The sequence below is a fragment of the Polypterus senegalus genome, chromosome 4, assembly GCF_016835505.1.
Source record: "Polypterus senegalus isolate Bchr_013 chromosome 4, ASM1683550v1, whole genome shotgun sequence".
NCBI lineage: Eukaryota > Metazoa > Chordata > Cladistia > Polypteriformes > Polypteridae > Polypterus > Polypterus senegalus.
Genome location: NC_053157.1, coordinates 149,550,599 through 149,564,306, shown reverse-complemented (window position 1 = coordinate 149,564,306; position 13,708 = coordinate 149,550,599). Strand labels below are relative to the sequence as shown.

Below are 13,708 nucleotides of genomic sequence, written 5' to 3'. Positions count from 1 at the left end.
GCGCATGCACGAGCGTTACTTTTCACGCTGACCGGGATTTATGATGTAGCGGAAGAACGCGGAAGTTGGCTTTTTGGCTTTTGTGCTTACGTCATGTTATAGTGCAAATTCTACACACGCCATTATGCATGAGGCCCCAGGTGAGCAGACAGCTGAGGAGACTTCGTGCCAGCAAAGCAGTGGGTCCAGATGGAGTATCGCCACGACTGCTGAAGGCCTGTGCGCTGGAGCTGGGGAGTCCTCTACAGCGCATCTTCAACCTGAGCCTGGAACAGGGGAGAGTCCCAAGGCTTTGGAAAACATCTTGCATCACCCCAGTCCCAAAGGTATTACGTCATAGTGAGCTGAATGACTTCCGGCCTGTCGCTCTAACGTTACATGTGATGAAGACCATGGAGCGGCTGCTGCCTTACCAACTGAGGCCACAGGTCTGCCACGCCCTCCACCCTCTGCAGTTCACATACCAGGAGAAGGTGGAGCGGAGGATGCCATCATCAATATGCTACACCGATCTCTCTCCCACTTGGACAGAGGCAGTGGTGCTGTAAGAATTATGTTTCTTGACTTCTCTAGCACCTTCAACACCATCCAACCTTTGTTCCTTAGGACAACCTGAGAGAGATGGAAGTAGATTCATACCTGGTGGCATGGATCGTGGACTATGTTACAGACAGACCTCAGTTTGTGCAACTTGGGAACTGCAGGTCTAACATTATGGTCAGCGACGCAGGAGTGCCGCAGGGGACTGTACTTTCTCCAGTCCTGTTCAGCCTATATACATCAAACTTCCAATACAACTCAGAGTCCTGCCACGTGCAAAAGTTTGCTGACGACACTACTATCGTGGGCTGCATCAGGAGTGGGCAGGAGGAGGAGTATAGGAACCTATTCAAGGACTTTGTTAAATGGTGTGACTCAAACCACCTAAAACTGAACACCAGCAAAACCAAGGAGCTTGTGGTGGATTTTAGGAGACCCAGGCCCCTCCTGGACCCCATGCTTATCAGAGGCAACTGTGTGCAGAGGGTACAGACCTATAAATACCTGGGAGTGCAGCTGGATGATAAATTGGACTGGACTGCCAATACTGATGCTCTATGCAAGAGAGGACAGAGCCGACTATACTTCCTTAGAAGACTGGCATCCTTCAGCATCTGCAATAAGATGCTGCAGATGTTCTACCAGACAGTTGTGGCGAGTGCCTTCTTCTACGCAGTGGTGTGCTGGGGAGGCAGCATAAAGAAGAGGGACGTCTCACGCCTGGACAAAATGGTGAAGAAGGCAGGCTCTATTGTAGGCACGGCGCTGGACAGTTTGACATCTGTGGCAGATCGACGGGCACTGAGCAGGCTCCTGTCAATCATGGAGAATCCACTGCATCCACTGAACAGGATCATCACCAGACAGAGGAGCAGCTTCAGTGACAGACTGCTGTCACTGTCCTGCTCCACTGACAGACTAAGGAGATTGTTCCTACCCCACACTATGCGACTCTTCAGTTCCACCCAGAGGTGTAAACTTTATCATTATACAAAGTTATTGTCTGTTTTTACCTGCATTTTTATTACTCTTTAATTTAATATTGTTTTTTACCAGTATGCTGCTGCTGGAGTATGTGAATTTCCCCTTGGGATTAATAAAATATCTATCTATCTATCTATCTATCTTTATAAAGTTCATTATTTGACTATTGCACATAACTCAGAGAAGCACACCAAGTTATGCACTCAATGTTTGAATATGTTTCTACTTTTTATTTTATTTTAAGCTTTGACATTCACTGCAGTTTTTAATGAAAGTAATTGGCTTTTAAAAAAGTATCAGTGTAAAATGCTTGTGTGCATATTACTAGAATGTGGAATTATACAAGATCATATATTCTTACATATGGCCTGTGGTAAGCAGTAATAGGAAATGTTGCATTCTCCTTGTGGATACTGAGTATATAAGCCTTCTGGGTGTTTTGGACCAGCCTTTTATCCTAGCAAGCTTGCTCTCCACTTATGGCTGGAAAGACAGGAACACCACAGATTTGATCTACCGTTTGGACAGCACTTGAGTAGTAAGCTCTCTTCTTCACCTATACCTTACTGAACATAAATTTATCTCCTATCCACACATGTTAACAAAGCTATCATTTTGATGTATGAATTAATAATACAACGACTTCACTTTCAGTTCTCTGTGAATTAAAACTTGAAACATTTATAGTCCATTTGTGGCCAGAGATATTTTTTTTAATCACTGACCTTACCTGCTCTTGGGGAAAAATGTTAAACATTTTCTGTCAATGTTTCAAGACATAAGTCTTCCAAAAACACAAACAATGTCTGAAGAAATAAAACACCAGAACCTGAATAGATTCTTTAGACTAAAAAAAGGTTAAAAAAAGGACAGGGGTTAAAAAAAATCCTGATCCCAATTGCTGTTTATAAAGTGTGAAAGGCCATAGCCATGTGCAGCACCACATGTATGTTTTTACAACCCTATGATTCATTTTTAAATCCTCCTGAGGATGTCTAATGTCATTCCAGCGGTGGAAAAAGCCCTGACTAAAGTGCAGGCAAAGTTAAAATGCATAGCCTGGAATTTACTCAAATAAAATAATATTTGAGTAAAATTGCAATATTTATCTTCAAAGATCAAAAGTGAATGAGTGAATAAAGTCAGTTTAAAAATCAGAAAGTAAATAAGTATTTTCCCCAACTGAAAACAATTATGAATAAAATGCAGTAGTAAATTCCAAATCTCTTTAGGGATGAGACGCCCCTTTCCATTACAATTTTTCAGGCAATGAATAACCCTTGGCTGATTTTTTTTTCTCTTCAGAACAAAGCCATACTGTGTGGAAACATCAATATGGGACAAGTTCTGAAACGCTGAAATCACCAGAGTGCCCTTCACTTGCTCATCCATCAAACTCATGAGTGATGTCTTGTTAGACTGTAAATTCACAGGGCTTTCAAAAGCAGCCTATTAATCACCTTGATGGCCACAATTTCTGCTTCCAGTTTTTAACAGCCTCTGTTATACTCTTGACATAATGTTCAAAATATTTTTGATATGACATTTTTATTTAGGTTATGATTATATCCTACTGCTGGTTTTATGAAAAGAACTATTTTTAAGTCTCCATATAGCCCCAAAGAATAAGAAACATTTAGCAAGATGGGATCGTTTAACACCCTGGAATGTAGGTGGAAATACAGAAAAAAATACTCTTCATGAAAAAGGAGAACTATAGGATAACTAAACAATGCTCAGAATTTATTGTCTAAAGCATTAATTAAACATAATGCTCTTTTTTCCATTGTACCTGTCTTGCCTCAGAAATCTGGAACACTTTTAAAGAGCGTCTAAAGAGATTTTTCCAGCAACTGGAATTAGAAACTTTATTGTGCTGGTATATAGTTTCCAGCTATTCCTATCCAACAGCACATTCGCATAATAATCCGTTATAAACTTAATTTTCTCCTCATAACAATGGCCAAAAAGATTGTTTAAAACCAAGAAAAATACTCTCCATTCATCTGATGTAAATACATTAAAAAATAAAGCTTCTTTACCTATCTACACTAATTTTAATAGAAGGCACTAAGCCTGGTCTTACTAAGAATAACCAACCCCACGTTCTCACGAAATGCACGTTTAATAATAAGCGTGAAACAGTTCATCTCTCAGTGAACTGATTTATTTAAAATATGATACTATAATGGTGCTGACAAGTTACATCAGCCAGGGATGAGTCACCCATAGTGTGAGATGGCATTCCACTATGCCAAAGAACGGCTTCAGAGCCAGCGACAGGTATGCCTAGAAGAACAATAAGCCTGCAGTGTTGCAAACAGCATTCTATCCAGTGCAGCATGACAGCACACCATTTATATGAGCCATGTAAAAAGCAAAGGATCCATTCTGGTAATCAGTGTTGGTGCTACATTGGTGTCAGGAGTTAGACAAAAACTAGACCTGTCATCTAATTTTAGAAACTGCTGAGTACCACAGAGACTGCAGTGGACCTGCTTGACTCTTCTAAGGAACTGCTAGAAATATGAGATCCTGGGATCTTGAGTGAAGTTTACAGCATCAGTACAAGGGAGAAAACAGCCAAGAGACTGGGAAGCGCTGGTGGGGCTGCAAACGTAACAATCTGCTAAGGTCCATAGGCCTCAGTACATGGATGTCAGTAGACATGTGACGCAGGCTTGTGGAGCTAGGAAAAAGTGTGGCAGATCGAGTTGTCACTGACCCCAGTTGAGTTATATGAAGCAAGGCCAGTAGTACAACTGTGCAGGCAGACGATTAGGCAGGTTGCATAGGTGTTACAGGGCAGAAATGGAGGAAGAGTCTCAAAGCTGACTTCTGGACCTAGAATGGTGCTTGCAATGTCAGTTCAATGAAGGAAAACAGCCCAGAGACTGGTACATCTGCATCTCCACTGAGGAGAATTTGCATGTTCACTTACAATCACCATCCAAAAGTGCAGGTTTTTATACCTCTGCTGCACCACATGATAGCACAGCATCAATATCCTCTGCTGAGCCATCTTACAGCAACCATAGAATAAGAGAAGATCATCCCACCATTTCATTTTGAAGAGTTGTGTACTGTTTTGAGGAGTTGGAAGAGGTAGCTGAGGACAACAACTTTGAAGAGAGTGCTATGTGACAGGACTGAAAGGTTGCATCAGGCAGGGTATGAGCTGGCATTCCGTCATAGCTTCAGAGCCACTGGCAGGTGCAGCTATAAAAACGACAAGTCTGTAATGTCTCAAACAGAATTCCATCTATGCAGTAATGGTGAGAAGAATATTTGTTGGGAAAGTTACATTTATGTTGTGATAGGTCAAATACAGCTCACATTACAAATATTTGAATTTTAAAAAATTCCAGTTTCAATGGTGAATTTTGGAAAGTGTATATTGTGATACCTGGGCTTTGAAACCCAAAAATATTCCTGAAACTCCTGAAAAGACCTAAACCTCAAGTCAGGCCTGCCGCCAGAAATATCTGGGCCCCAGACAACTGGGTACGTGTGGGTCCCCACATGCCAAAACCTTCAAATACGTATACAAAATGATCAAAATGTAGTTTATCCGACAGCGACAATGCTGCATTTATGAATACCATACTTGATGAGTTAAGCCTTCTCACACACCAAAGTTTGACTGTGAGAAGGAAAGCCAGTGTTAATGGAAGCTCGTAGCGGAATTGAAACAATACATTAATGAGAAAGGCCTATGTATTATCTAATGTGTCCTGGTACAGTTATACCAATGCAATGAATAGCAGTAACATCTGAACATTTTAATATATACTAACAGTTAGGGTTATCTACATGGTGTACAATCAGTATGGTAACTTGCTGTATCAAACTTCAAAGTTTTCAAAAAATCCGGGTGATCCAGAATCTTTAGTGATACACATAAAACCAACGCACACTCGTCACTGCTTTAAAAGCAACAATAAACACCCAAGCGAATGAATTATCAAACTACGGAGACGGACTTCTGCTACACCATACACGTCAACATCCACGATAGTGCACAATAATATCACTGTTGTCTGAGAGAGAACAGCGCCTACGTGTGTGAAACGGAAGTATTCAATTACAGCGGCAAAGTCAATCCATTATCCACGTACCCTGTACAACAAACATACTACTCAACGTCAAGCTCAAGGACATCGACGTCGGCTCTCCTTTGTCTTTGAGAAGCGTGCCACTGCTGGCCCCCTTTGACAAGCGTGCTTCACACGACACGAGCACGATATCTACTTACATGGAGCATGCAGCTATTAAAACACACACTTGTATTGTTGTAAGCTAAATGATTTAACTTTTCTATTACATGTAACTTGAATAATTGTCCGAAAATATATCTACATGCACAACATCAGCATAAAAAAATCAAGCGTGAAGGTGCCCCCTTCCGTTAGGGCCCCAGACCAGAGTCCCGTTTGTCCCCCCCGGCGGCGGGCCTGCTCAAGGTAGGTATCAAAGCATCTAGTAGCCCTGGCCATAAAAAAACTTAAGTATAGGCCTGCAGCCTGCAACCCTTGAGAGAGACACAGCTTATAAATTCTAAAAATGAGAGAAAGAAAACCATAAACCTCCTGGCCCCAGAAAACAAAACAATTAATTAATTAATTAATTTATTTATTTATTTCATTTAACAGAAAGGAAATGTCCAGAACAAAATACTGATTGCAAAAATGTCATAAGCAGAAAAAAACACAAAAACAATATGTTCAAAAGTGTAAAGGATGGAAAAAGGGAAGAAGCTAAGGCAAACCAAATAAAACAAAAAAACCAAACCTATAACGCCAAAATCAAAAACCTGAAAACAGTGGCAAAAAACTTTAATGTAGATGATACAAAAAAGGTGTTAAAGATCAGAAAGACTTGCAAATATTTAAAAAGAATAAATCAAAAGTTGAGTTGAACCAAGAACAGGATGTAAATGCCTCAGCACCTATGTGAGGCTACCTGGCATTTAAATAGGCCCCTATAGGCAGCCAACTCAGCTTCAGTAAGTATTAGGAGGTCCGGCCCCCTTGGGTTTAACATACTAACATAATAAAAAGACCAAAATTTAAAACCCTTAACAAAAACACCAAAAACATTTTTGTTAATAAATATAAAAAAAGAAATCACAAAAAGAAACAACAAAATAAAGAAGCAAGAATTTCTAAAAACATATGCTAAGGATGAAGACCTAGCAAAACAATAGCAATGTCAGCCAATAGAGGGAACCAGAGCATGGAGGATAGTGGACTCTTTTTTCAAGGGACATTTGCAAAAAAACGCCAAGCATCTTTCTTCATCATCATCATCAATTAAAAAGCATAACTAATTTTCATTTTGTAACATGTTTAGAATTGTTGTGAGTTTTTGTAAAGTAAAGCTATATTTTATTTCTTTTAAAATCAATCAAAGAAGAGTCCTCTTTTCACTGAATTTCAACACCAGTTAAAATTTAAAGGTGTCAGAGAAATAGTAAATAGATTTTGAGAGGAACTAAATTAAACTACCATAGTGAGTATTAAGAAAGTGATACAAAAATAACTTTATTATTGTTTAGTTGGCCAACACATTTATCCAGAACAATGTATTAGATAAGATACAATATAATTGCTTACATATTTTTTTTTCAGTCAGAGCAGAGGGTCATAGAGTGAATTGAACGTGGAAACTGAACTGGAATCCACAATAACAAAAGTTTTTAAGAAAGTATTGCGTTTTACTACAGAGTCTTTTTCCGGCATATAATTCTTTTTTTTAATTTCCACTCCAAAAAATTTACAATTGCAATAATTGTTAAAGAACCCTAAATATGCAATAATTCAATCCCCTCTACATCCAAAAAACAAATGAAAAAAATGTGAAAAAGAAATAAGAATATTTACAGCAGCATGCTACTCCACTCAACAAAGGGAAATGAGACAGCAAGACATTATAAATAGGTAGATTGATAAGGAATGGCTTCAGCAAAAAGAAAGGTAGTAACACGTTCATGCAGACATAAGATGAACATTAATATACACTGTAGAAAAACAGATATAAAATAGATGAAAAGGATAGGGATCCTAAAAGAAATAGCCCATATAATGGAGTATCAGGTGAATGACATAGTACACTGGTGGCAGTGACAAAAACTTCACACAGTGTGGTGAGTCATTAAAGTGGTCTTCAAAAAGCTGAGGGGTGTACATGCAGACCCTTCTATACTGTGTGCTCCTGTGGACATGGATTAGGGTAAGGATAAGGATGGAGTGACAGTGGGATTTCCCTTGGTTTTTTTTTTGTGATATTCATAAGTGTATATCCTTTACTTTAGCCACAGCAGGTATACCCAAAGATGTATACTGTTCCCAATATACCGTATATATTCAGTATTAAAAAGAGAAACTAATAAAATGTATTTTTTGTTCTTTGTATAAGTGCGGGCATGTGTCTGCATGGGATAAACTTCCACCCAGTCTGGAGATGATTCCTGCATTGCATCAATTGCTCCCAGGATAGGATCCATCTCCCACAATCCTGAATTGTATTACGTGTGGTTAAGAATGTTATGTTATAGGCAAGTTAGTTAGTCAGCTGCACTTCCATCATTTTCAACGCTACATCCTTGCCTGTTATAAAGATTCCTCCACTTCTCTCTATCTTGTGTCACTTCCTCCAGGTTTCTTCCCCTTGTTCTTCTGTCTTGTTTCCTCCATCACCATACCTTTCTACTGCTTTCTTGGGCTTCCTACTTTTCTCCTTCCTGCTAGAAGTCATCTTTCTTTTATCTGTTATTGAATTTATTAAAAGCATGTAACGTTCCATACAAACAAGTCAAACTTAACAAAAGTAAATTCAATTCAACCCTAACCCATGAGAAAGAGAGGAAGGCCAACGGCCAGAGTAAAACTTTAAAAGCAGAAAAGAGGGAAGATAATCCTTTACCCCAGTATAAATGCTTATTCTAAAATGTTATCGATTAGATCCGGCCAGGTTTTTATAAAGTTTTGAACAGATCCTCTAAGTGAGAATTTAATTTTTGCCAATATCAAATAGTATGTTTCATCAGTTACTCACCGACATAAAAAAGGTGGGCTAGGATTCTTCTAGTTGAGCAAGATAAGTCTACATGCTAGCAGTGAAGTAAAGGCAATTACAGTTTGTTTGACCTTCTCTACTTTAAGCCCACCTGGGAATACAGCCAAACACAGCTGTTTAGTGGATTAGGAGGGATTGTCACACCATGGCTCTCTGATAGGCATTTACATTTTTTTTGTCCAGAATGATAATTTGGCGCACGCCAAAAACACGTGGCCTAGTGAGGCTGGAGCTTGATTGCAACATTCACTGGTTGGATCTTGTCCCGGAAACATTTTAGATGATATTAAATGAGACAGATGTGCTTGATAAAAGAGTTTAAGTCAAATAATTTAGTGTTTTGCGCATATGGAGCTAGAGTGAATGCTGCCTTCCTATTCCATTTCTGGGATGTTGTGTAAGAAATCATTTTCCCACTGTACTCTGGGATCTTTAAAAGGAAGGGACTTTAAAATGTTTTTATATATTATAGAAATGCTGTCTGAGTCTTCAAGACTGATCAATATTTCTTCTGGAATAGGAATAGGTGGGATGTGAGGAAAATTGGGCAGAAGCCATCTTTCTACTCTTCTTGCTGTCCTTTAGTCATCCATGCATCATACATGCACTGCCCATCTTATCATTCAGATACATACATATATATATAATGTTATAAGCAAAGACTAAACCAAGATATACATTTAGCATTCAAGTGAAGTAATTGCATGCACTGTGGATGTTATAACTCACCTTTTAATATATTTTCTTTTGTATTCCTTGATAGCTCCAGAGATTTTCCATTCTTTCCTGGAAGGAGGCCCTGGTTATTCTTATCCCGTTGATTGGTGGTCCTTGGGAATAACTGCTTATGAACTGCTGCGGGGTTGGGTAAGAAATATGAATGGTTCAAAACCAATGTGTAAAGTGACATTTGAAGAAACATGTTAAAAATCTCTGTCTATATAAATATATATTTGTAGCTAGAGATTCACAAAGGGATGAAATGAGTCACATATCTTAAAATAGTTTTTTATTCCTAAGCTTTCGACAACCTACCAGGTGTCATCATCTCTCTTTGTGTGGCTCCAACGCCTTTACTTCTCTTTGTGCATCTCACACTCACAGTTCCTCTTTTTATCACATCTGCAAAGCTAAACTGACCAGACACACCAAAATCAAACTGACCAATCAGATTGCTCAGAGACGGGACAACAAGACCTTAGCATTTTATTATATCTACTTGTGCTGTAGCAGAACAGAGACATGTCAAACAGAAAGAGATAATAGGAAGGGATTGTCGCTCTCACCAATCCTGTTTAACACTTATGTTGAGAGAATAATTAAAGATGCACTGACAAACGGGTCGGGCTGAAAGTTGGAGGAAGATGGATTACATTGGTAAGAATTGCAGACGATAAAGTAATAACATCAAGCAATAAAGAATATCTACAGAATCTCATGAACAAAGTAAACATGTAAGATGTATGGAATGAAGGTCAACATAAAGGAAACAAAAGTGATTTGTATATTAAAGGAAAGAACAACAAAACCAACAATAAAAATTGGAGAACACATCTTGCAAGAAGTGGACTGCTTTAAATATTTGGGAAGTATGCTGTCAAGGGATGGAAGAAGTGAAAAAGAAATAAAAATATGTATAATAATACAAAAAGGAAAAGTAGCTTTCAATGAAAATTGCTAACAAACAGAGTGGATAAAACACTAAAGAAAAGAAAAGTAAAAAAGGTACTATGGAGTGTGACATTCTATGGTGCAGAGGCATGGACAATAAGGAAAGGGGATATAAATCGATTAGAAACATCTGGATAATGGATGGATGGATGAATCAATACCCTGTAACCTTTACAAATTAACAGATTTTGCCTTGTGCTTGATCGTTTTTATAACAGCAGTACCCAATCAAAGTGTATTTTGCAAATATCTAAAAATAATTTAATGATATCGGGGCCAGTATGGTTATTGCTCATTGTATATAGATTGTTACAGTATATGCTGCAGGGAGTGTGTCTGCATAGTGATTAATGGGTTGCAGTATTTGTCGTACAATAAAATCCCAAGCCAATAATATCCAAGGTCAGGAAATCACGCAGGTTTCAGTTTAGACTTTTATTAAACATAATAAAAAGCTGTGTTCTGTCTGAGGAAAAAGCTACTATTCCTGAGCACGGAAAGTTTTTTTACATATAGCTTAACATAGACAGGATACTTTGACACTCCTGTTACACTAATGGGCAATGCCCAATGGCATTTTGCCACCTTTGTGCAATCATCCTTCAGTCATGCCCACTTTGTTAGGTGATGCCCATCCATGTTCATTATTCATTTTGCTAATATCTGACGCCGGTTTGGCATTTTGACGTCTTTTTCTAATATGCTTTCCAACCACGACTCCTTATTGCTAATCCTCTACCCAGTCTTAGACATCGGCTTCCTGGGTGTTATTTTACATTGGCGGAGTGGTTACATGTCCGACTCAGTGCATATCGGTGCATAGCAGTGCTCAAACCATATTGGTGAGATTGCCATACACTTTAAAAGTAATAGCGTCATATAAAGTAAACAATCACAGAGTAAAACAAGTGCTTAATTAAAATGCGTGTGTAATTATATTATACACTTTAATTTTTGTACATTCTGTATTCTAATTATCCAGTGTGATTGTATTTAAAAATATTGGGTAAATATTCATGTAGATATATTTCTATATGTTGGCATTGGTTGCTGACCCTGGTGGGACTGAGGAAACCCACCGAGAGAGGTGGCACTCTCAAACAATTAAATAACAGTTGAATGGATTAATCTGTTCAGTTGCTTCAGACGTTTGGCGACTCTCTGGGCCAGCTTTCTCCTGGCCTTTGTAATTTTTCATGGTATCTATCCAGCATTTTCATTGTCGTTGTGATCTTCTTGTTCCCAAGATTTTTCCAAGCATGATTTCTTTCTCTTAACCATTGGCATGCATCACATGTCCAAAACAAGTACTGATAATTAATGGTAGAATAATAATAATAATAGTAAACAATTGTAGCAATAATTCAATCATGTGAAGAATGTCCTTTTACAACAAAAAAGGAATAATCTTTCATTGATTTACAATAAAAGCATACCCACAAAAAAAGGGATACAAACAAATTGTAAACTGAATCATATTCACAAAAGACATGCCCACAAAACAGACACTCATATTTTTAATTGAATCACATTTAGATTAGGCATACCCACAAAATGCATACATAACAAATTGTTATTTAAATCATATTTTAAAAAGGCATACCTACTGTAGGAGAAACGAAAAGCAGTTCTTGAAACAGCCTTCCTATTAGACGGGCACATCCTGACTTCATTTGTATCTGCACATTTAAATTAGAAAATCGATCAATTTGAACATTTAACTTTATATTTTGTTCTGTGATAACAGGTTACATGTAAGAATTTGTTTCTTTTAACCAGGTATTCACCGATGACTCTTAATAATGAACTGTTTTGGAACTTTACATAATACCTAATAGCAGTGGTGTGTTTCTGGACTGTACTACTTAACTCTATCCTGATTGGTGTGATTGAAATGCTTTGTAGTCACTATATGTAAATGGACCTTGCTAATTAAAGGAAGCTCTCTGTTAAATTTCTTCAGTCCACCATGTTACATGAACAAGAGCACGTGGGGGCTCCATCACCTGGTGTAAATAGAGAACGTCCATGTTTGGATTTCATTTATAACGATGGCTCAAGGAGTATTTTCTATAACACCCACAAAAAAGGCACATACATTTTTAAAGAAAGAATTACGTTCAGTTGGGCTCTCACAGTGGTGAGGAAAAGTGTCACAACTTCCTCATTGTGCATTTCTCTTGAATTACAAGTGTTAGCAGAATATCTTTGAAAAAAAAATGTGTGTTTTATGTACTCTAGTAATGCATGCAATTGTATTCTTTAATTACTGTGATTCCGAATATGAGTCATTATCATAAAATGTTTCATATGTGAAAGTATGGTCTTTTTTTGATGAAGTAAACAAAAATTGAAACAGTCCTCAAATGCACCTCAACGTGATTCAACGTGTACATTTTTTAACTTACCATAATAAGGAGGAAATCAGAACCCTGTTATTCGCTTTGCATTGTAAATTATACTTTTGACAGGGGATGCCAATTGCGGGAATGCATTGTCATGTGTTATTACCTAAAGGCAGTGTAAGATTTACACCCTGAAACAACTCACAACCAATTTTAAATAGATGGCATGTGCCGTTTAAGCACTGTTGTTGCTAAAATCTTGCAAATCCTCAGTCACTGAAGCATAAGTAAATCACAGTGTGTGACAGATTACAAGATCGCTTCCAAGTTTTCACACTGATTCAAAGTGGCATTTTGCACCATGCAAGTAACACAAGGTTAGGCATGACTTTGAATTTGGGGTATAGAATTTGTTGAGTAAAGAAAGTCTTACTCCGTTTTTCATAAGTCTTAACTCCTGTTCTGAACTTTTTGTTTCAGTCTATTAGGAATTGTTTAAACTATGTGTTTTTTTGTGGATCTTCCTTATCGACTATTCAGCATGCATCTTCTCTGTATTTTTTCATGCCAGGAAGACAGCACAGACAGGAGGATTGCTTTTCTTGCTGTATTGTTCCACTGCCTTCTTTGTGTGCCCTTTGCCAGTTGGGGTTTCTGTTTAATAAAAGGAAGCAGAAGATGCTTTGAGAGTAGTGTCAAATGCTAAGTCTCACTGGTCATGCCACGAACTGGAAAAAGCTCATCTTGGCTGGAAATGATTAATACTGTTGATGTTGCTTTCTTTAGACGCTTGATTATTTTCTGATCATAGCTTTGAGTATTTACGACATAACACCATTGTTGGCTACATATCAGCAAGACATTTTATTTCTGGCTCAGTCATAATTTCTAACTTCTACTACTTTCCGTTTAGAATATGAAGCTCTAAATACCGTATCTGGCATTGTAGAATTAATTTTATATAAGTTAATTTGTTGTCATAAGCAAAACTTGGAAATGTAAACATATTTAGTTAAACATGGAGCTTTACTATGTCAAAGCTGGACTGCTGCCTTGTTAAGCTCCATGGTGAGCCTCTGCAGAATCGAGCT

At 37.9% G+C, this 13,708-nt stretch overlaps 1 protein-coding gene across 2 annotated transcripts in view; it reads left to right on the top strand.

Annotated features, from left to right (window-relative positions):
• The window catches only part of LOC120527722 (serine/threonine-protein kinase 32B-like), a 307,820-nt gene that overhangs the window by 250,782 nt on the left and 43,330 nt on the right, over positions 1-13,708 (top strand). For both annotated transcript variants that reach the window (XM_039751472.1, XM_039751473.1), the window contains one exon: positions 9,365-9,468. In XM_039751472.1, the coding sequence (XP_039607406.1) occupies positions 9,365-9,468 (104 nt within the window). The remainder of the gene's footprint in view (positions 1-9,364; positions 9,469-13,708) is intronic.